This window comes from Podarcis muralis, chromosome 9, assembly GCF_964188315.1.
Source record: "Podarcis muralis chromosome 9, rPodMur119.hap1.1, whole genome shotgun sequence".
NCBI classification, from domain to species: domain Eukaryota; kingdom Metazoa; phylum Chordata; class Lepidosauria; order Squamata; family Lacertidae; genus Podarcis; species Podarcis muralis.
The window spans coordinates 81,849,182-81,871,015 of NC_135663.1; the positions used below are offsets into that span (position 1 = coordinate 81,849,182).

Sequence of the window (21,834 nt, forward strand, 5' to 3'; positions counted from 1 at the left end):
AACCTCCCTTTAGACCTTCCTACTTAATAGTGGGAGGTTGGGGATGAAGCCATACTGTGGGACGCTTGGTGTGTGTGGGATGCTTGGTGCTGAATTCAGGATTTAATTCCTCCTCCCCTCTGTTTGTCTCTCCCTTTCCTCCTGGGCCAATTTATGGGATCTGTTTTTAATGTGAGCCCTTGAAAGGACACAGACCAATTTAACTGCTCTTAGTCACCCCAAGACCCGAGATGGAGTGGAATGCAAAATGAGCCCATTAAGAGCACTGAGTCAGTCAAGATAAAGGGGTGGGATGGGGGGACATTATTATTATTATTATTATTTGAATTTATATACCGCCCTATACCCAGAGATCTCAGGGCGATTCACAGAATAAAATCAAAATATAAAAGCACAAAAACATAATAAAAATAAAAACAACAACCCAATAGCTCCCCCCCCCCAAATAAACATATTTTAAAAGGGCATAGGATGTAAATCAGATCAACCAAAGGCCTGGTTAAAAAGGAATGTTTTTGCCTGGTGCTTAAAAGTGTATAATGACAGAACCAGGCAAACTTCTCTGGGGAGAGCATTCGACAGATGGGGAGCCACTGCAGAGAAGGCCCTGTTCTCGTGTTGCCACCCTCCAGACCTCTTGAGGAGGCGGCACACGAAGAAGGGCCTCAGAAGATGATCTCAGGGTTTGTGTAGGTTCATATGGAAAGATGCAGTCCTTGAGGTATTGTGGTCCTGAGCTGTTTAAGGCTTTATAGGTCAAAACCAGCACTTCAGGGACAGAAGGCAGAGGGGCAGTCAATAATTGCAGCTGCCAAAAAAGAAATGGAAAGAGGAAATGAAGGATGGGTTGATGGAGACAGAACAAAAATGTTTGAAGAATAAGAGCCTCTTGAAGATGGAGAAGAGAAAAACGAAAGACATCCTTGGTCCATCGTGGCCACGATTGTCACCATGAAGCATGGGAAACTAAGGAAAATTCCCCCTCCAAAGCAAGCATAGGCATTGGGAAGATTTTCTGTTTTGTTTGCTTTTCTGCTTTTACATGTTTTCATATTGCTGTTTTATTGGTTTTTACATTGCATTTTTGCTCCAATGATATACTGCGTTGTCGTTTTCTCAGACTGTACACTGCTTAAGAGATTTTATTTTATTTTTTACTATTAACTTGCTTGTAAATACCTTTATAAAAATATATAACTAAAGCTGGCAGTGTCCTTTGAAGGAGGGAGCAGAAGACAGAAGGAGATGTGGATTTGCAGAAATGGGGAGCTGAAGAAACCGTAGCCTGGGGTCAAGAGGCAGCCAGCAGCAGTTACTGTCTGCTGCACACAGAGGGAGAGTGGGCAGAGCACAGGGTGGAGCACGAAGGCTCCATGCAGATCAGTCAGGATTCTATGATACCCTTGGCTGTGGTTTCTGCTGCCGCTGCTGCAGCCTTTGCAAGCTGGCCGCCCTATGGACATGGTGAGAGCCAGGAAGTGACCATGGCTGAAATGGACATATTGATCCAAGCTAAGCTATCAGCTCTTTGGCTGCAAGGTCTTAGCTCCATTTTCTTGTGGCATTTGCATTCAGAATTGAGAGCAATTTTTGGCCAAGGGCTTCCCAACAGCTGGAAACCGAACGCAACACCATCCTCCACTCTGACAGCACTTTGGGAAGCCCATAGTTCAGCAGCAGAGTGTCTGCTTAGCATGCAGAAGGGTCCAGAGCCAGCCCCTGGTATCTCTGGGGAGGACTGGGAATGTCCCCCTGCCCAAATCTCTGGAGAGCCCCTTAGAGACAGAACTACTTACATTAAAACAACAACACCTGCTGCTATTGGCCACTCTGAGTTGGTGGGGAAGGGCAGGCTGCACATCAAAACCAATCCATAAGGAGTTTATCCTGCCCTCCCTCCAAGGAGAGAGGATGGTCCAGGCCCCTTTATCCTCACAACAGGCCTGCAAAGTAGGCTAAGCTGAGAAGGAGCGACTGGTCCATGGTCACCCAGTAAGACTGCATTGCTAGATTGCACTGACCCTGGTTATTATGAGCTGAACTTAAGACTTTAGCTTGCTCTTGTGGCTACTTTCATTTTCTTATGCAATTGTGTGTGAAACAGTTGATCAAGAAACAGCGTCTTCTTCTGAGCCTATGAAAATAAGTAACCCTATGTTATATATATATTTAAAGGTTCTTTTTTAACTGTGGGGATAAGAAAAAACAGGTATGTCACCCTATGGTAAAATTACTTGTAGTGATCAGAGGGCCATCAAAGGCTGTTAGCCAGGAAGCCTCTGCTCTGCCTCCCCCGGTGGAGGCTGCCATGCTTCAGAATGGGGCAGGGGTTGCTCTTGGGCTCGTGTCCTCCTTGAACTAGGTGGGCCATTGGCCTGATCCTGCAGGTTCTTCTGACATTCCATTTTTAAAGCCATCCAAGTTGGTGGCCATCACTGCTTCTTGTACTTTGCCGCTGCGTATTGTGGTGATCTAGACCATGCTTGGGACAATGTGCCTTATTTCGGATCACCACTCTCTCTTAGTCACAGGACATCCCATGATCCTGGCAGATTCCCTGCCAGGTGATTTTCTGCCTCCATGACCCAGTGGACAGATGCTCCTGGCCTTCCACAAATCCCACTCATTGAATAGAAAAAGCTCCCCACTCTCCATATAGTTTATCTTCCATTCTCATGGTTGATGGCGCTTTTTTGCCCTCCACTTTGAGGTGTTTCTTTGTCCTGGTCCCCCCTGGCCTTCCCCATTCCAGGGGAAGATGTGATCATTTTCCTGCGCTTGGCTGTACCCATAACTAACAAGGCATGACCATGCAATACACAAGATCTGCTTTCCGATAGCTCTCCGCGTACTTGTCCAGAGCTCTGCTTCTGTTAGACAGTGTGGCTGTTCATGGGCATCCAACCACGGAAATCACCCAAGAGGCAGGATCCCATAACTGGAGGAGAATTTGAACGTATGCTCCAACAGGCCCTTTTTAAAGCATCCTAGTCCTGTCCGAGCAATCATTGGCTCACAGTTGTGTCCCCGCCCCCTTTAAAAAAAAGCCTTTTGAGGAGATGCAATCTTAAAATGTTGTTAGCATGAGTTGTTGTTAGCATTGCCCTTCTCCCTTCTAACTCCCCGGGGTCTCTGAAAGGTCATTGTTTCAGCCAAGGTCACGAACCATTTTAGGCCTGATCGGGGCCTGATCGTCCTGCCCCCCAACACCCCTCCCCACCTTCCACCATGAGCTGCAGGAAGGGGGGAATTTTGGTTGCACCAATGGGACACACGCCCTCCAGCATTCTGAGAAAACCCCTTAACCCTGGCTTTGGTAGATTTACGGAAAGAAAAACACACACCAACAAATAAATTTTAGAAAGGGGCGAGATTAGACGAGAACACACAAAGCATTTTTTTAAAAAAATCGAAACTCCTTGTGCTCCGCTCCACTTCCCCTTTCTTCCCACCCACCCACGGCACCCCTGCCCTCTGCCTGCCCCCAGAGCTAGTGTGTCCTGTGGGGCTGGGCTACGGCAGCCTCTCCTCCTCCTTGCCTGTTCGCCAGCAGCTGCTGCGCAAGGGAGGAGGCCAGCAGCAGCAGCAGCAGCAGCAGCAGCAGCCTCCGCCGCCACGGAGAGGCAACAGGAGCTCCCTCACAGCTGCCCCTGCCACCATTCGGGACAAGCGGCAGCTCTTCCCCCTCCCTACGTTTGGCAGCGACACTGGTGGGAGAAAGAGGGATGTTTCAGGATCAAATCAGAAGCCTGGGTGGCTTTTGTGATTCTAGGACTGTCTTTTGAAAATTGGGGCATTTGGTTGGTGTGCGCTCAGTCAACACTCAGGTACCATGGAACCAGACCACTTGCCCACACAGAGCCGTCTCCTAAGCGGCACTTGAACTTGGCGATCTGTTCCCAAAGGCATCTCCCAGGCGGCGGGTGGAAAGGAAGAGTCAGGGATGCCGGTTCTCTCTGGATCTGCCCTCCGGCAAAGCCAAGTGGCACTTAGCAATGAAGAAAAGAAAAAAGAACAGCATCCTGGTTCTTATAAACCAATCCAGACTTTCAGACAGGAAGGAATCGTGACCCTGGGATGTCACAGACCACAGACTTATGATGGAAAGATCACTGCACAGTACTAATGCATCTCATAGCCAAGGCGGGGGGAGGAGGTTTGTGTGTGGAATTATGGCTCAGGAGACTGGAATTTGTCTCCATTCATGTTGCTGTATCTCCAATGCCACATGGATTTCCGCAATCTATGTTTCTGGCAAATGTGGCACAAAGCTTCTAAAATCCTATCACTTTTTACCAGACCATGAAAAGCTTCATCTAGGACCTTCATTCTTACTTAAGATAATTTGTCTTCAGCTGAAGCAGTTGAAGACAAAGCAAGGGGATGCAGTGACATCCTTTGCTGGGTGTACCCCTTTCCTCTTTGTCCCCTGCTCCTGGGCTGGGCCACTGGGAGCCACAGGATGCTGAACCATTGGGGGTGGGGAAACTCAGGCCCAGGGCCCAAGGCAGCCCTCCAGGCCCCCTTCTCTGACCCTCAGGCTACACCCCCCTCTCCCCAGGTCACATCCTTCGCTGGTCCTGCTTCACACCCCAAGTATTTTTGTCTAGAATGATAAAATTAATATTTGTTGTGGCACCTGCTTTTGACTCCACTACACTGGCGTGTGGCCCTTGGAAGCCTGTCCAGAAGGGAGTGTGGCCCTCAGACTGCACATTTCCCCCACCCCCGCTTGACAGTATGCAAAGGCACCTGCGTGGGCTATGAATGAGATATTGCATCCATCAACATCCATGAAACACCAATTAATTTTCGTCCCACCAAGGCAACTTTCCTAGCACCATGATAAGGACACCCCCCCCCTCTCCTGCACTGCCTTAGAAACTCAGACACACGAGCTCTTCACTACACCTATCCTTAAACCCAGGCTATGGGTGCAGCAGCAGAATGTTTAGGCATGATTTTTCTTCCTGCAAGATTACAAAGCAAAAAATAAAAAATGTGTATATTGTCAACATTAATATATTTATAATTCAGCCTCACATTTTACCTATTACAGTAATCTCCCCCCCCCAAAAAAAACCCCACACATGAACTAATCCACAATTCACATCAGTGACAAATTCTTAATACATATAACATTCTTAATAGCAATTGTTAATTGGACACCACAAACATAAATGGGGCTCACTAGACAAGTGGATATCTCTCAGAATGCCCATTCTGGATTTAACTTTTTCAGTCAACTTATCAGCTGTGACAGAAAGTTGTGTAACATGTTCTAGGTAACTTTCTGGCTAGAGGAATGCCATTTTTTTCCCTGGTGAGCACCTATGGCTGAAGATTATGCAGATGAGGCACAAATTCAACTGGTGGTGCTTATTTTGTCACTGTGTCTCTGAAATGGGGAGGTTCCAGCAGTTTGACTTCCAAATTCTGCCTGCTATCAAGCTGTCAAAGGTACAGAAACCCTGTCATTAAAAAGCTGTAACTCTGGGTGGGAGCTGGTTTATCAATAAGAACAAAACCAGAGTTGATATAATGCATTTAACTATGTTTAATGGTTTTGTGAATGCAATTTCCAAGCCTCTTGGCATACCTGACTGCAGTGTCAGAACAAAATCTACCACAGAGATATCAAAATTTGCAAACGTAGGGGGTCCATGGCTTGGCTTTTGAAAAACAAGAGGTCTGCAATACTTAGGTGATTGGGAACCACAGCTCTAGAGGACCACAGATTCCCCACCCCTGACCTAACGTTTTAAGATGCAGCTCTCTTTATTGTGCCATTTCAACATCCTAGAGTAGACTGTACTTCTTGTATTCCACAGCCATTGGTCCACCCACCTCTGATGCACCAATTCAGATAGCCACGCTGGCTTGCTCTGACCCTTTCTTGAAGGTATTTAGCTTTTGTTCATATGCCTGCATTATTTCTATCCCCCCCCCCCCACTGCACCTTGCAATTTTAGGCCTCCTCTTTCCATTCGGCTTTCCCTCTCCATTTTCTTTCTCCATTTCTTCCCTCTTGCTTCAGCACAACATTTCTCATCTCCATTTCACTGCGTCTTCTTTTCCCTTCCTCTATCAAATCACTAACCCACGGCACCCCATGCAAGAGCAAGTGCAGCCACCTCCTGACAGGCAGACTCCCTCCCTGCCATGCAGGACAGCGACCAGTAAGTCCCCCGCCAGGAAGCCATGGAGCAAAGGCGAGAAAGAGGTCAGTCGGTGGGGTGTGGGAGATGAGCGCTTGCCTGGATGGAGGGATGTGAGGATGAAGACACTGCCCTGTGGAGGAGGTGTTGCTGCCATTGCTGCTGCTGACCCAGATCCACATCTGCTGCCCCCCGGGCACCCCTGGAGGCAGCTGCCTCCAATAGCCTCATGGACCTGGTTGTGGGCTTCTCATAGAATCATAGAATCATAGAGTTGGAAGAGACCACAAGGGCCATCGAGTCCAACCCCCTGCCAAGCAGGAAACACCATCAGAGCACTCCTGACATATGGTTGTCAAGCCTCTGCTTAAAGACCTCCAAAGAAGGAGACTCCACCACACTCCTTGGCAGCAAATTCCACTGTCGAACAGCTCTTACTGTCAGGAAGTTCTTCCTAATGTTTAGGTGGAATCTTCTTTCTTGTAGTTTGGATCCATTGCTCCGTGTCCGCTTCTCTGGAGCAGCAGAAAACAGCCTTTCTCCCTCCTCTATGTGACATCCTTTTATATATTTGAACATGGCTATCATATCACCCCTTAACCTCCTCTTCTCACGGGCATCTGACCGGCGACTCTGAAAACAGGGTGCAGGACTAGAGAGGGGCCTTTGGCCTGAGTCACCTGGGCTCTTACGTTTTTATGAAGCTGACATAGATCTCTAAATCTTTCAGGTGCCACCTGGCTCTTTGCTGGCACTCTCCAAACTCCTGACAGGAGCAGCAGCAAATCCCTGTCAGATGGTAGTAAGTGAAATGAAAGTGTAATGATACACCAATTTCCATGTTGTCAAATGAGGTGCGGCTCTGAGGTTAATATGCAGGGGTTAGCGGAGAAAACTTCCAAAAGCCATGAACTAACGTGGTCAAAACTGAAGTGTGTGTACCATTGACCTTGCAGATCATGTCATGCGGTAGTAACTGGAAGTGCCACCAAATAAATTACATTATAGATACAGATGTTCTCATCAATGGCCAGGACATCTGAGAAGAAGATGTGAGAATGACTTATACTGCTTTCTTGTTGCTTGAGGTTAATGGAGTTGTATTTATGCATACCAGCATTGTCATATCTGCAGATTTGACATCGCTGCTGCCATTTTTTAGAGGCTCCTATGATTTTAATTTACTTTGTTAAACCTCTGCACTTTTTCTGCAGATCTTTACAGCGTCTAGTTTATTGTTTCATGTTTAACCTGTTACTGAAAGAGTTATTGAAATGGGTTGTTTGATATGCCAGTGATATTTCTTTTGCTATGAGTTACTGCTTATTACCTAGTTACTGTTCTATTCTTAAGCTGCCTTGGGTGCAAATTCTCCTGCAGAGAAGAAAGGGATACAAACTGAATTAGGATGCTCAGTGGCTACCAGCCTTGCTGGCTCTGCTCCCCCTTCTCTGTCAGGCATTCAGGCCCCAGAAGACCAGATGCTGAGACTCAATATGTGACGCGAGCACCACTGTGGGGCTTCCCGTGGGCATCCGGGTGGGTGAAAACCAGTGTGGTGTAGTGGTTAGAGTGTCGAACTAGGACCTGGGAGACCTGGGTTCAAATCCCTACTTGGCCGTGAAGCTCCCTGGGTGAACTTGGGCCAGTCACAGCCGCTCAGCCTGACCTACCTCACAGGGTTGCTGAGAGCATCAAACAGGGGAAGGGAGAACCTTGAGCTCTGCGGAGATAAAGCAGGATAGAAATGGTGGGAGGGGTAAGAAAGAACGTCCTTATGACACAAACACATTTTTTTACACCCTGGTCTGGTTTGGATGTCTTGACAAATAAAAAAGCCAGGTAAAGGTGTGTGCTGGGGAGGGGCTTGGCTGGGGAGGGGAGGGGCGGATGTGGCCTAGGAGGAGTTTCAAGGGCCAAATAGAAAGATCGGGGTGTGGTGTGACATTTGGTCCTCAGGCATCAGGCTCACCAGCCCTGACATAGTGTGTTATACTCTCCCCAGAAACAATCCCCCCCCCCGGCAATCCCAATGTTTCTGACCCCCACCCCCACCCCGAAGTGAGGCTATAGGAACCTGGGAAGCTGTCTTATACTGAGTCAGGCCTTTGATGCCTCTAGCTCCATATTGTCTGCACAGGCTGGCAGTGGCCCTCCAGGGTTCCAGACAAAGTTCTGCCCTAGCCCTACCTGGAGATGCCCCTGGGAAGGGAACCTGGAACTATTCTGCATGCTAAGCAGGTGCTCTACCTCTGAGCTACAGCCCTACAGCAATCAGTCTTGATATGCAAACAGCATGCAAATCTGTGCCATACCTAGTGATGCCCCTGTAGCACAGGCTTCAGCCCTGCCCAAGGGAGAAGAGACAAGCAGGTGGCTGTTGCTTTGCATCCTCTGCAAAGACAGGTCAGGAAGGATGAAGCCGACAGACGTCCAAGTCAGATTCATTCCTCACTGTTACATAAAGATGAAGTGAATCTGCTGGCATCACTTATTCTGGAAAGGAGGCAGCCCAGGGTGTGGGCCTGTGCACAAAGGCCAAAAAAGGGGTGACTTGTGGACCATCAGATTTGTAAACCTTTCTCTGGAGCCAACTGCTTTTGACACTTCCCACCAAGATAAAGACATACCTCTAAACAGAGAGATTTCAAAAGCAAGACACCTTCTTCTCTAGACAGTTTTTTAAAATATATATATACTGCAGAATATGTGGGCTATTTTGAGCTGCTCAATACTTTTTTCCTGATGAAATTTTATGTATGACTCTAAAGCTGGCATACTTCTATTCCAACATTATAAGAGCATGATGAAAAGAAGCCTTGGACATTTCTGATGTGAGATCTGCTGAAGGTGAAGAGGGCTGAACCCTGGAAAGGGCAAAAGACTGGAGAAAAGAACAACTGATGATCAAATGCTGTTAAAGGCATGGGAGCAAGGGCCAGGGAAATAGTTGGCAACCCTAGCCAGGAAATAGCCAGCCCTTCACATACAAGCCCCACTGTTTTTCACAGGGTCAGAATAGTAGATCCAGTCCATCAAGACCCTGACTGTTAGGGCAGCTGCATTACCCAGCGGCTTGGGTGCTGTTCTGCCAATCCTAGAGTCTCTGGGATTTCACATGTGCATCCCTGAACATTCTGGAGAAGAAGAAAAGTGAGGCTAGAGAATAAAATAAAAAATTATTTCTTTGGAAGTTGCAAAACAGGAGGGCCTAAGCTATCCTGCCCCACTCTGTAGCGATGAGAGGTATCATCTCTCTTTCTCTCTCTGCAAACTATTCCTGAGTTATTTCTCCATTTACAGGCATTTTCTGTGGAGCTGATGACCATACTCCCAACTGGAAATTGGCGTGTGGAGATGTTTGGCTGTATAGAAGAAGTGGTGTTGGAGGGGGGCGGGGGGGGGGAGGATATACATGCCAAGATTTCTGCCTGGGCAACAGTCTGAGAGAAAAAGAAATGCTTCCTACCACCTGAGCCAATGGTCCCCAAATCATTTGGGGCCACCACCACTCTGGTTCCATCACTCATCCCCAGAGCCCCCTGCCCTGCTCTACAAAAACCATTATTGAGAATAGAAGTTTGCACAATCTACAAAGGAAGAAAACAGCACAGTGAAATTCAAAACAGGAAGAATGAATTGCACATTTATCCAGCCGAAACTAGTGTAATTTGTTGAACAAAACTGATGAGCTTGATCCAGGGATACCAGCTTTTCAAAGTCCGATAGCCATTTTCACCGCCAGTGCCCCCTGCCTCTTAGCCCTAAGTAATCCCATAGCCTGTGGGAACCACCGATCTAAACCCAGGATGGTCCTGAAGCTGCAAACCTTGTCTGCTCCATTTTTGCCCCCTCTCCCAACTTGGGAAAAGGATTTGTAATTGATGCATTCTGTATGCTGTGTTTTGGGATTATACAGTCAATTAGATGATCTTTCATTATTACTACCAGACATTGCAGTGACACCAGAGTGGTTCAGAGTGAAAAGGCAAACAGGACTCCTGAGCCTAGAACAGTTGTGCAGGAGGAAGAATTTTGGCTGGGATATCTCATCCCACCACAGCGCTGGGGTGGCAAAAGCTGTCATAAGCCAAAACTCCTTCTTCCTACACGACATTCATGACAAAATTCCTATCCTCCCAAAGCATGCGCTCATAAAATTCTTACTCATTCTCAAAGGTTTTACAAATGTGGGCTGGGGGTGATGAATTGGATTGAGAATAGGCTTTTGACCCTCACCATTTTGCCCCTGGGGCGTGATCTGAAGGAAAGCAAGGCTGCACCTTCACTGAAGGGAACGTGGCCTAAATCTGCTTAACACCAGGATCCTACACAGCTCTGCTTGTTTCCCTAAAATGCCCTCAAAATGTTTTGGAGCACATTTCCCATCAGCTCCAGTAAGTGCAGCCAAGGGGCATGGGTGATGTAGCCCAATACAGCTTGAGGGCACTGGACTGGAGAAGGATACAGGACCTTGGGGGGACGGACCTCAGGCCCATTGGCCCAATGCAGCCCCCACTCAATGGAGAGCTCAGATGGCAGAGCATGAGACTCAATCTTGGGGGCTTGGGTTCGATTCCCATGTTGGACAAAGATTCCAGCATTGCAGGAAGCAGGACTAGGTGGCCCTCCTGGTCCCTTCCAACTCCATGATTCTATGAAATCCTCTCCATCTTGCCTGGGGGGGGGGCTCTTGCCCTGGGCACGCCAATGGCCACCTCAGTTTGGCTGATTGGAATATGTATTGAAGCTCTGGAAATTCTTTTGGCTCACCCAGACAGAGGAAAGAGAGGGATGTGAGACAGTGTGTAGGAACTAGCCTACCATGTGGAGGCAATTATTACATGTGTTGCTCCTCCCCCTTTTACCTTGGCCCCACCCACTGCTGGCATGCAGCCTCTGGAAAGTTCCCCACAAGGATTGGCAGCCCTTAGGCTGAAAAGGTCCCCCCACCATTCTTGATCTACTTTGACACCAGAGTAGGCCAAGAGCAGTCCACCAAAGCCCCCAAATCACGTCTCTCCATCCTAGCTGAAAGCCTAGTAACTGAAAATGCCCAAGACTGAACTTGGATCTTTCTGCACGCAAAGCCCAGAGCAACAGAAGGCGGAAAGAGAACAGAAACATCTGCTCTGGCTACTCCTCCTCTTCTTCTTCTTCTTCTTCTTCTTCTTCTTCTTCTTCTTCTTCTTCTTCTTCTTCTCCTGTTTGCTATTTTAAAGCCCAGGGCTAGAGGCAAAATTGCTCCTTCTGGTAATAAATGCCACAACTGCTTAGAGAAAGAAGAGCGGGTTGCTATCTGGGATCAGGGCCACCACTTTCAAACCACTTCAAGACTACTTCCAAAAAGGCATCACGGGAGATGTCTCTGAAGGAGCTGTATTAGCTTGCATGGGGGGGGGGGGGTATGTGTGATGCTCTACGCAGTAATCTAATGGATTGTATGTTCGTTTTCCACTCTCATCTAGGGAAGGAAGAGGAAGGACCACAGTTTGATGGCACGCTTTTGGCAGGCTGAGCTGGGAAGGGCCTTCAGACAGGAGGTTCTCTTCGGCTGTGCTGAAAGTATCCAAGTGATGGACTGTGTCTAGGGAAAGTGGTAGGATCTACATTTATTCATTATGGAGTTTTGCTCCATGGAAAAATATTTGCATCAAAGCTCCCCCCCCCCCATGTTTTCTTTAATTAGGTAGATATTATTTCAGCAAGAATTGGATAGCAGGTGGGATGCCTGATCAGCACTGGGCACTTCCCTAAAAACACAGCACACAGCACATTTGCTGTTCCTGTCACATACAAACTGAACTGAATGAGAAGAAGCCCTGGAGCTCTGAGAGAAACTCAGAAGCAGATTTTTGCTTGGGATGGGGCTGCCCAAGGTGTTTTGCTGCCTGAGGAGAAGTGCAAGGTGGCACCATGACCTTCCCACATATAGAAACTGACCGCACTGGCAAGTGAATCTCATTTTAATATTGATAACGGGACTGCAACGTCCAGCGACCTCCATTGCTCCTGTGGGCAGCAGGCTAGCTATTGGATTGAGGGACAGGACATGAATCTCCCTGCTTGGTCCTCTAGGAGAAGAATGGAGCCACAGTGCTTAGGAGGCACAGCCAGGGGGCTGCCTTCACTTTCCCCATCACCTGATACCTGAGATGCTGATCTCACCCTGCCTCAGAGCAGAGCCAGCCCTGACTTACATAGGCAGATTGTTCCAGTGCATGGCTCGTGGGGTGCAAGAGGCAGCTGGCTCTGCCATTCTGCATCTGGTTCCAGTTGGTGGACCTCAGGAAAACATAAGAAGAGCCAGGTTGGGTCAGACCAAAGGCCTTGAATGGCCAGCATTCTGTCCTCACAACGACCAACCAGATATGCACCTATGGGAAGTCCACAGGTAGCACATGAGTGCAATAGCCCTCTTCCACCCTGTGCTCTCCAGCAACTGGTATTCAGGGACACAATGCCTCTGTTCATGGGGGTAGCATGCAGCCATCACAGCCAGCAATAACTGCTGAACTGTACTGAGCCAAAGAAAGCCAAGTAATACATCTGTTGACACTGAATCAATTAGCTTTAGGCCAACCACGGCTGAGAACTATTAGAATCATTTACTGTATTCTTATGGAACAGCAATTGACAGCAGCACAATGAGGCCTAAAGTCCCATTTTTAAGATGGGAAACACTGAGGCTCATAAAGCAGGCACAGAAGTGCAACCTATGCATGAACAAAAGATCATTCCTGACGCTAGCTGTGTATGTCTACTACTCACAAGCTTCACTTTTCATGGTTACCATGGTTCAGCTGTTGGGAGTCAGAAGACCTCACCAGCCTATTGCAAATTATCCAAGGATTTGTTCTTCCTTCAGCCCAGGAAGATCAGCAATAGCAGGAATTGTGTCTGTCTATCATCCTTCTAATTGAGCAACCCTTGCTAAGCATCCAAAAATCACTGCAGTTCCCCAGAGCAGCCTTTCCCCAACCTGGTGCCCTCCAGATGCTGTGCACTACAACCCCTATCAGCTCTGGCTAGCATGGCCAATAGGGACATAGGAGGAAACTGCTAGGGTCCGAGGGGGTCTTCACCCCTCTAATAAAATATTTGCGGCCCCCCCAAAAAGTTGATGCATGCACTGCATCATGTGATCCATTACGTGGGGCGGAGCTTACCCTGCCCCCCCCCCCATATTTTATTCAAGTTGTCACCCCTGGTTAGGGATGGTGGAAGATGCAGGCAAAAAAAATTCTGGAAGGCACCAAGTTGTGGGAGGCTATGCCAAAGGCCGTCTGAAAAGCCCTGGTATGCCATGCAGTAGAATTTAAATTGTTGAAATGCAATGGTATATTGTGGCCGCATAATGCAATGCCATTCAGTATACTCTACAGCATAACCTGCAATAACAGCTAGTATTTTTGACAGGCAACAGCTTGTGAGTTGTCATATTTGAAGCCTGCCAAAATCAACAGTCTAAATAGTGCCCCAAGTTTCAAGGTTTCACATTCAAAGAAAAAATTCAAGGGGGCCTTCAGCATTTTTCTTTCAAAAGAAGCCTGGTGAATTCTGGAGGAAAAAATGGTGGGTATTCATTTCTGCTCCACCAGGAGGTTCTTGGTTCATATTCTGCCTCTTTCATAAGCTCATTATACTCAGTAGGTGGCCCTAGGCAATCCGCTTTCTCTTTGCCTCAGTCGCCCCATCTGCAGTATGGGAACAATAATACTTACCTCCTGCCTTATACAACTGTTGTAGGTGAAGTGCTCTGGACACTCAAAAGTACTATATGAGAAACATGGGCACTGAGCTAACAACAGTTAAGCACTTTTAAATGTTATTTATTTCAATTTAAATACGTGCTCTCTCGCCCATTTAATTCAGCAGTTGGTAGTTGCTGGATTGTATCCTACGTTGGTGCAGGCATCATAACAATATCATTACTATCATTTTCTGTGCATTTTCAGCTGTTTTCACCACTTCTTCATGTCCTGGGGTCTCCAGGTTACTCTCCTGCACGTCCTAATCCAGTCTTCCCCAACTGGGTGAGGTTGACCTCTTAATCCAATTGAGCTTTTTCACTCCCAGAGAAACCTCTTATCCTCAGGCCAACATGCCAGACTGGCCCACTCGTATGAGGAGTTGCCTGAGTCTTTTGCACAGATGTGCACCATTTGCTGACGTACACACACACACACACACACACACACACACCCCTTGTGTGTCAATGTGGCACATTTTCATTTGCCTGTCAGTTTCTTTGCCCAGAGGTCAAGCAATCTCATACAGATGAATACTTTTGAGTTGAGCTAACTCTGGTGATGGGGACTTGGCAAGTTTTCAAAACACACAGAGCCCTTACTCAAACCATTGCCTTCTTTAAATCTCTGCTGTATGTAGATCCAGAGTGGCTGGAGCAACTCAGTCAGATGGGCGCCATATAAATAACAAAATTATGATTAAAATTATTACTTGGAAGCTCAGAGGCAGAGCACAAATTTTGCAAGCAGAAAAAGTCCCAGATCCAGGCATCCCTAACAGAAAGGGATCTCAGGTACCCAGGCTGAGAAGGTCCTCTGTTGAAGTCTCCAGAAGCCAGGCCAAAGAGGCCAATGCACAATGAGCACAATGTACCATGAGCTAACTCATCAGCTTTTAAGGCTCATGTACTGGTTGGCATCTTCCGTTTCTAGATGTCCCATTCTTAGTACCAGAACATGGCCTGGAATGCCAGAAATACAAGTAGTGCCACTGGGCATGCGCAAAGTCACTAAGCCACTGCAATCAGCCCACAGACAGCAGAGAGTGTCGGGGTCAGATAGCCAAGGGGCACAGCACATTCTTTGCTCATAGAAGGTCCCAGGTTCTATGCCTCAACATCTACAGTCCAGGGGACCAAGCGATAAAATATCTCTTAAGTCTGAGATTCTGGAGATCCCAGCCAATCAGAGCCCACACACTGGGCTAGGTGGGTGAACAGTCTAATCTGCCATATGGCAGCTTCCTAAATGTGATTCCTAGGCAGCTTAAAATCTCTGCACTGTACTGTGCTTTTGCTCTCCCAGGCTGCAACTGTTATGGTTTACATTTTTGATTATTTGGTTTCTTCCTTGTTTGTTATATTTGTACTTAACTAAATCAATAAGAAGGAAAGGGGAGGGGGGGACTAGGCACCTGCTTTGATAGTAACCTGGCTTTTAACTGCCTCCTTATAGTTTAGGACACCCAGGTAAACAATAACCTTAAACCCAGCTGGCTGCCGGCCTGGACACTGAGGGGAACTTTGCTTCCGCCGACCCTCCCAGTTACATCCAGCAGAGGGTCACCAATGTTCGATTCCCAGCTCTCTGCCCAGGGGCCAAAGGCCCATCAAGGCAACCCTGAACAGGCCCAGCCATTCACCCTGATGCCAGGGGAACCCTGTGCAGCCTGTTTCTCAACCCCATCTAAGTACCTGCCCCTCCCCCTGCTTCACACACTTCCTCCCAAAGGCGATAAGGGGGTTCCGTGGGTTCCAGCTAAAGATGTGGGGGCAATGGCTGTGCAAGGGATGCAACTCTCCTCACATGGAGACCTAAGGCTGGGGCAGCTGGTGTGGCCACAGGGAAAGCCAGTGAGTGATTTTGTCAAGGGGTGGGGAGGTGGGGAGAAGGAAGGAAGGCAGGCATTGTCAAAAAACAACCAAAAAACCAAAGCCTCCAGCTCTGAGGCATCATCATCCAAGAAAACATTGTGCCTTGGCTGCTGGGGGGGGGGGCGGGAGGCTCTCTCGACCCATCCTCTTGCAACGCAACACATTCCTGCACTCGAAAAGGACTGACCCCCAACGACACCCTTTTCTTCTAGACCCCTTGTTTGGTGCGCAAACACATCCAGAGAGACAGAAAGAGAACTGACAGGTCTCCTCTGATAACAGATCTGCCCCGAAGCACCCAGTCCCTATCCCTTTCTACACAACCATCGTAGATCGGGACAAAAGAGAAAGGGACATGCATTGCATAAGAAAAGGCGACCCAGAAACGCTCACCTGGGACAAAAGACCCAGAGATGATGCAGAAGGGAAAGGCAGCACCTCAACCCCCACGCCGTCCATTGCAGGATCCACCCAGAGAGATCTCTCATTTTTTACCATTTAAAACCCTCCTCCTTCCTTAGTCCAAAAATAATGCCACATAGGACCATGGTACACCCGAACATCGATTCAAGCAACACATACACAGCCCCACATCTGGTAACACGAACACACACCTGGCAAAGGTAAAGGGAGAAAAAGGCATCGCTAGACAATAAACACACCCAGATGTCACTCCCAAGGAACGCAGCTTATCCTGCATATACCCCCCCCCCAAAAAAAACCAACTATTCTCCTGGTGCATATATAAAATCAGCCAGTGCTTACTAACCTCAGAGCAAATTCACCCAAAGCCAGCAGGCTCCATAGGGCAAAGCCCGAAGACCCAGGAAAGGGGGGGGGGGTGATGGTGGGCTATTACTGCCTTGTTAACAGCTAGGAGTACCGAGACTGCGTGCTAGGAGGCTGGCTGTGGACGGACTGGTGCAGACTGCCCCTCCAACATCAGCTCCCAGAGCAGACCCCCTCAAGCTCACAGCTGAACCCCAAATCTGGTGCACCCCCTTCCCAATCGAGGCAGGAGCAGCCCCACCCGGTTCAATCAAGCTGGGGGGTGGGGAACAAAACAAAGCCCTAAATCGCGGGAAAGGCAGGCAACCATTACCCCGAGAATCTCAAAAGAGCCAGGAACCCGAAATCTCCACAGCCCCCCGCCCTAATTCTGAAAAGGATAAATACACACACATCTAGAGCGGAGTTCTGAACGGGCAAAGGAGGATCTCTCCGCCCCCCGCCCCCGCACCTCTAGCAAGCTCTCCATCGCCACAGCATCGAATCTGGAGCACTGTGTAGAAAGGCAGCAAATTAGAAGCCCCCCCCCGCTCCCCTCCCTCCTATTAAACCTGGCTCGGGTTCTCCGACACCAAACCAGGCGACCCCCGCCCGCCCCACTACCTATTACAGCGGAGAAGCACAATCCCCGGAGCCGCGAATTATGCCTTGACAACCCCCCCCCCCCAAAGATCAAAATCCGGACCAAGTCATCCCTCACCTCCGCCCCCGCCCCGCCCGGACCCCCCCTCTCGTTTCACCAGCCTCCCCCCTCCGCCCCCCCGGCGCCCCTCACCTGCATCTTTCATGCTGGCCGCCCGTCTCCCTCGCCAAGAAATGGCATCGCCCGCTTCGCCCTCGAGCGCCGCCCGCCCGCCCAGCGCACCAGCAGCGCTGGCTCTCCGGCCGTCCTCGCTCCGCGCCCGGCTCCACTCGGGACTCGGCGGCGCCTCGCCCTCTTCCCGGCACGACGGGGCCACCGCCCGGCCCCTCCCGCAGGCCCTCGTCGGTCTCGCGGCGCTCCCGGCACGGCAACGGCGGCTCCTCAGGGCGCCTGGCGAAGGGCAGGTGCGACGGCGCGCGGCCCGGGAAGAGCGGCGGCACACGGGGCGCGGAGCAGCGGGCAGCCGACGGGAAGCGGCGTGCGTCGCCCCGTCGACGCGCAAGCGGGCGGCGCGCTGCGCTGGGACGGTCGCTGCTTGGAAACGGGAGGGAGGGGAGGGCGGAGGGAGGGAGGGAGGGGAGCCACCGATCAATGGGGCCGCCTCCTTCCTGACTGCAGGGAGGGGGCGAGTTATGCTAATCGCCGCCGGAACAATCCAGGTGCGCGAGGAAGGGGAGGGGGTCCCTGGATGCGATGGGGGGGGGGGGGCTCAAAGGCAAAGCAGGAGGGAGCCAAGCGCGGAATCCATTCTCCGCTCGCTCGCCCGCCCGCTTTTTCCGCCGCCCTCCCTGTAATGATCTACTAAGCCCGGAGCAAGCGAGGCGGAAGGTAGAAAGCCAAGAGAGCGGCGGGAGGGGCAGGTTGATTCTGGGTGTGGAAATCTCTCTCTCCGTCTCTCACAGATGGGAAGCCCAGAGATATCAGAAAGAGAGCGGGGCGAGGATCTTCTTCTTAGGCGGAGATCTGCCTAAGGAAACGGTGGAGAGAGATGGGAGCGAAGACGAGCCTGCTGGATCAGACCAGCATCCTGCTCTCACAGTGGCCAATCAGATGCCCCCGTGGAAACCCACAAGCAGGACCTGAGCACAAGCGCCCTCTCCCCTCCTGAAGTTTCCAGCAACTGGCATTCACAAGCGTTGCTTCCTCTGACCACGGAGGCAGAGCAGAGCCATTGTGCTTGGTAGCCACGGAAATCCTTCTCCATGAATTGGTCCAGTCCTCTGTGAAAGCCATCCAGGTTGGTGGTCATCACTGCCTCTTGTGGAAGCGAGCTCCATAGTTCAACCGTGTGCTCTGTTAAGAAGTAAGCTTGTTAATTCTCTACACCGTCATCAGCTCTTCTCTGTTGTGAGAAGAGAGAGGAGGAGGGAGAGTCCCAGATTCCCCCCCCCCCCCGGCTGCACACCCTTGTTCTTCAGTGATGTTGGAGGGGTCCAAGTCCATCATGAGTGTTTATGCTGGGTTGTCTCCCCCCTTCCACAGAAAGGTGTGTGCAACCTTATTCAGAGTTTTGACACCCCTGAAATTCTAGATCTTCCCCTGCAGCAGCCCTTTGTAACCCCCCAAGCGGAGTACACACACATGCGTGCGCGCACACAAAACAGCACAGTTTGCAGGGCATTCAGAACACATCCCTGATTGCGCAGTGGGGAACTGAAATCAGCTAGACAAATGTTGGAGATCCTACTGGGATTGGACAGGCCTCGGTGTCTCCTGCAAAGTGGTCCTTAATGATCAAGGGTGATTTGGATGCAATTGCTCAATTATGAGAAACAGCAATTGGGATAATTGGGAAATGGGGGCAGGAATCAAGTTCTAACTCATGGCCAATGTTTTCCATCCACCTAATAAGAAATCCAAACTAAATATTTGCTTTGTAAATGGGATAAGGTGAAGTTCTTGGAATGGGCACATGGAGTTCAACTTTTGTTACGAGAACTGCAGCTGATCCCCAGGCCCAATGGAAGTGCCTGGATGAGCTGTTGTCAGCAGAGGCATGGGAAATGTCTAATTTGGACAACAGCCGTCCCAATCTGGAACTCTCCAGATGCTTTTGACTACAACTGTCATCACGCTCAATGTTGTGTAAATGTGCTGCCTGGGGTTGAGTCCAAAAACATCTAGAGGGCACCAGGTTGGGGAAGGATGTCATGCAGGATGGAGGCAAAAAAAAATAGGAACATAGGAAGCTGCCTAATATCACCTTAAGGTATTTGTCCACCTAGAGATGTCTACTTTGACTGGCAGCTGTTTTCTGGGGTCTCCTGCAGAAAATGCATTTTTCATCACCTGCTACCTAACCCTACAATAGAAACGGCAGAGATTGAACCTGGGACCTTCTGCATGCCAAGCAGCTGCATTACCACTCAGCTATGGCCCTTCCTTCAAGCTGCTGGTTCACCCAGCCCAGGATCATCTGCTCTGAACGGCAGCAGCTCTTCAGTCTCTGACAGGCAAGTCCTTCCCATCACCTGACCAGTTTAACTGGAAATGCCAAGGGTTACCTCTGGGGTGTTCTGCAAAGTGTGTCTCCCCACACCACCCTCTTTCTCTCTCACATGCAATAATTTAATGATCTGTTAATCTCGTATGGTTGGCATGAGGGGACAAGAAGCGTTTTACTCCGCATTCATTGCAAAAAGGAACATGGCATTCTCAGCACCACTTTATGGCCATGTGCTGGCTGCTTAAAATATAAGGCATGGCTGTGGGCTCCTTGTCTGCTTGCCATGTAGATTTCTCTCTGCCACAGCCAACAAAGACCTCCCCCGCCCCCTGGTTGTCTGCAGAACAGGTGGCTCTAGACAAATGAAGCTGTCTCCATGCAGTCTGGATCTGCAGCCGGTGTGGGGTTCATCTTAAGAGATGAAGCTGCCTTACCCTGAGGACCAAACTGGAGAAGGGATGTTGATCGTGTTGTTAGCCCTTGTTTGTGTGTTTAAATAAATAGCAAGCTTGGGATGTGGGCTGGCTAGATTGGAAGATACCCAGTCAAAATTGGAGTCTCTGGCCACTAGCTGGGATGGCTCTGCTCTGCCTCCCTGCTCAGAGGCAGCGATGCTTCTGAAGACCAGCTGCTGGAAACCACAGGAGGGGAGGGGGCTCTTGTGCTTGAGCCCTGCTTGAGGGTTTCCCACTGGCGAATGGTTGGCCAGTGGGAGAACAGGAAGCTGGATGGGGTGGACCATTGCCTGATCCAGCAGACTCTTCTTATGAACCCTGGTGTGTGTGTGTGGGGGGGGGCAAAGGGTCTGCAACCGTTTGCCCCTCCTGCAGTCCCAATCTGGCTCAGACACCCCCCAGGGCCTGCTATTGGAAATATATATTGCTCAGGTCTTGCTTGCAGGCTTCCTACAGGTTGTCCACTGTGAGAACATGCAGCACAATGAGAACAGGATGTTGGACTAGATGGGTCTTCTCATCTCCGAAGGTGGCCCAACTGAAAAAGAAGGATGTTGACTAATGTATCTCTCCCTTAGTTGCCCCTACTTTATCTCAACTGATTATTTCATTCAATAGAAGTGATTTGTCAAATGAAAGCTCTCTAATAGTTCAGAAGGAATGTACATTCTTTTCATTCTGTGACATTAAAGTACTGAAACCAAAAGGATTTTGAGGATAGACAGGTCCTCAGTTTGCTGTCGTATTACTTCATTTTTGCTCTCCTTGATTAGGACTGGCCCCTGAAGTTTTAGTTCAGGGGTGACAAAATTGTGGTCCTCCAGGTGTTCTTAGACACCAGTGCCAGCAGGAGGATCACAGATCTGGAGGATCACAAATCCCCCTGCCCTCCTTTACCTGATCCATGGTCTGAGTAAACGAAACAAAGCTTCCATCCCTGTTCAAAAGCTGAGTTCAGAGAGTCTGCTGGATGGGGGAATCCTACCTCATCTGGACAGCACCATGCTGATTTAGCATCATCACTATCAATACTGTGACTTATGGATGTGAATTGTAGTGATCCGTGTTAATAATAATAATAATAATAATAATAATAATAATAATAATAATAGTTTTATATATACCCTGCCCATCTGGCTGAGTTTCCCCAGCCACTCGGAGGCTTACAGCATATCTAAAAACATAATCAAAAACATCAAACATTAAAAACCTCCCAGTACAGGGCTGCCTTCAGCTGTCTCTGAAAAGTAGTGCTGTTCTTTATCTCCTTGACATCTGAAGGGAGGGCGTTCCACAGGGAGGGTGCCACTGCTGGGAAGGCCCTCTGCCTGGTTCTCTGTAACTTCACTTCTTGCAGTGAGGGAACTGCCAGAAGACCCTCACAGGAGGACCTCAGGGTCCGGGCTGAACAATGGAGGTGGAGACGCTCCTTCAGGTATACTGGGCCGGGACAGTTTTGGGCTTTAAAGCACCAACACTTTGAATTGTGATTGGAAACACACTGGGAGCCAATGAAGATCCTTTAGGACCTGTGTTATATGGTCCTGTGGCCACTCCCAGGCTATTGATCCCTGGCATGCAACCAGTCCGGTAAGCAGTAATGAGTCTCTGTCAGCTTCACGTACGTTTATTTACAAAGGACAAAACATCCACAGCAAAACTTCTTGCCTTCTCTCGGCAAAGGAGTTGCTCAGTCTGACTCAGAATCCCTCCCCCAA

The 21,834-nt window shown here is 49.3% G+C and overlaps 1 protein-coding gene across 6 annotated transcripts in view; it reads right to left on the minus strand.

Moving 5' to 3' along the window:
• Nucleotides 1–21,834, minus strand: part of LINGO1 (leucine rich repeat and Ig domain containing 1) — a 694,970-nt gene that overhangs the window by 58,146 nt on the left and 614,990 nt on the right. The window contains exon 1 of one of the 6 annotated variants that reach the window (XM_028744871.2): nt 17,348–17,726. The exons of 2 other annotated variants lie outside the window; for them this stretch is intronic. Coding sequence is in view for 1 of the 4 variants with exons in the window: in XM_028744872.2 (XP_028600705.1) it covers nt 17,348–17,353 (6 nt within the window). In the remaining 3 variants the exon portion in view is untranslated. Of the gene's footprint in view, nt 1–16,552; nt 16,813–16,885; nt 16,910–17,347; nt 17,727–21,834 lie in introns of those variants that run through there. 3 more of the 6 variants (XM_028744872.2, XM_028744876.2, XM_028744874.2) reach the window with 3 other exon arrangements.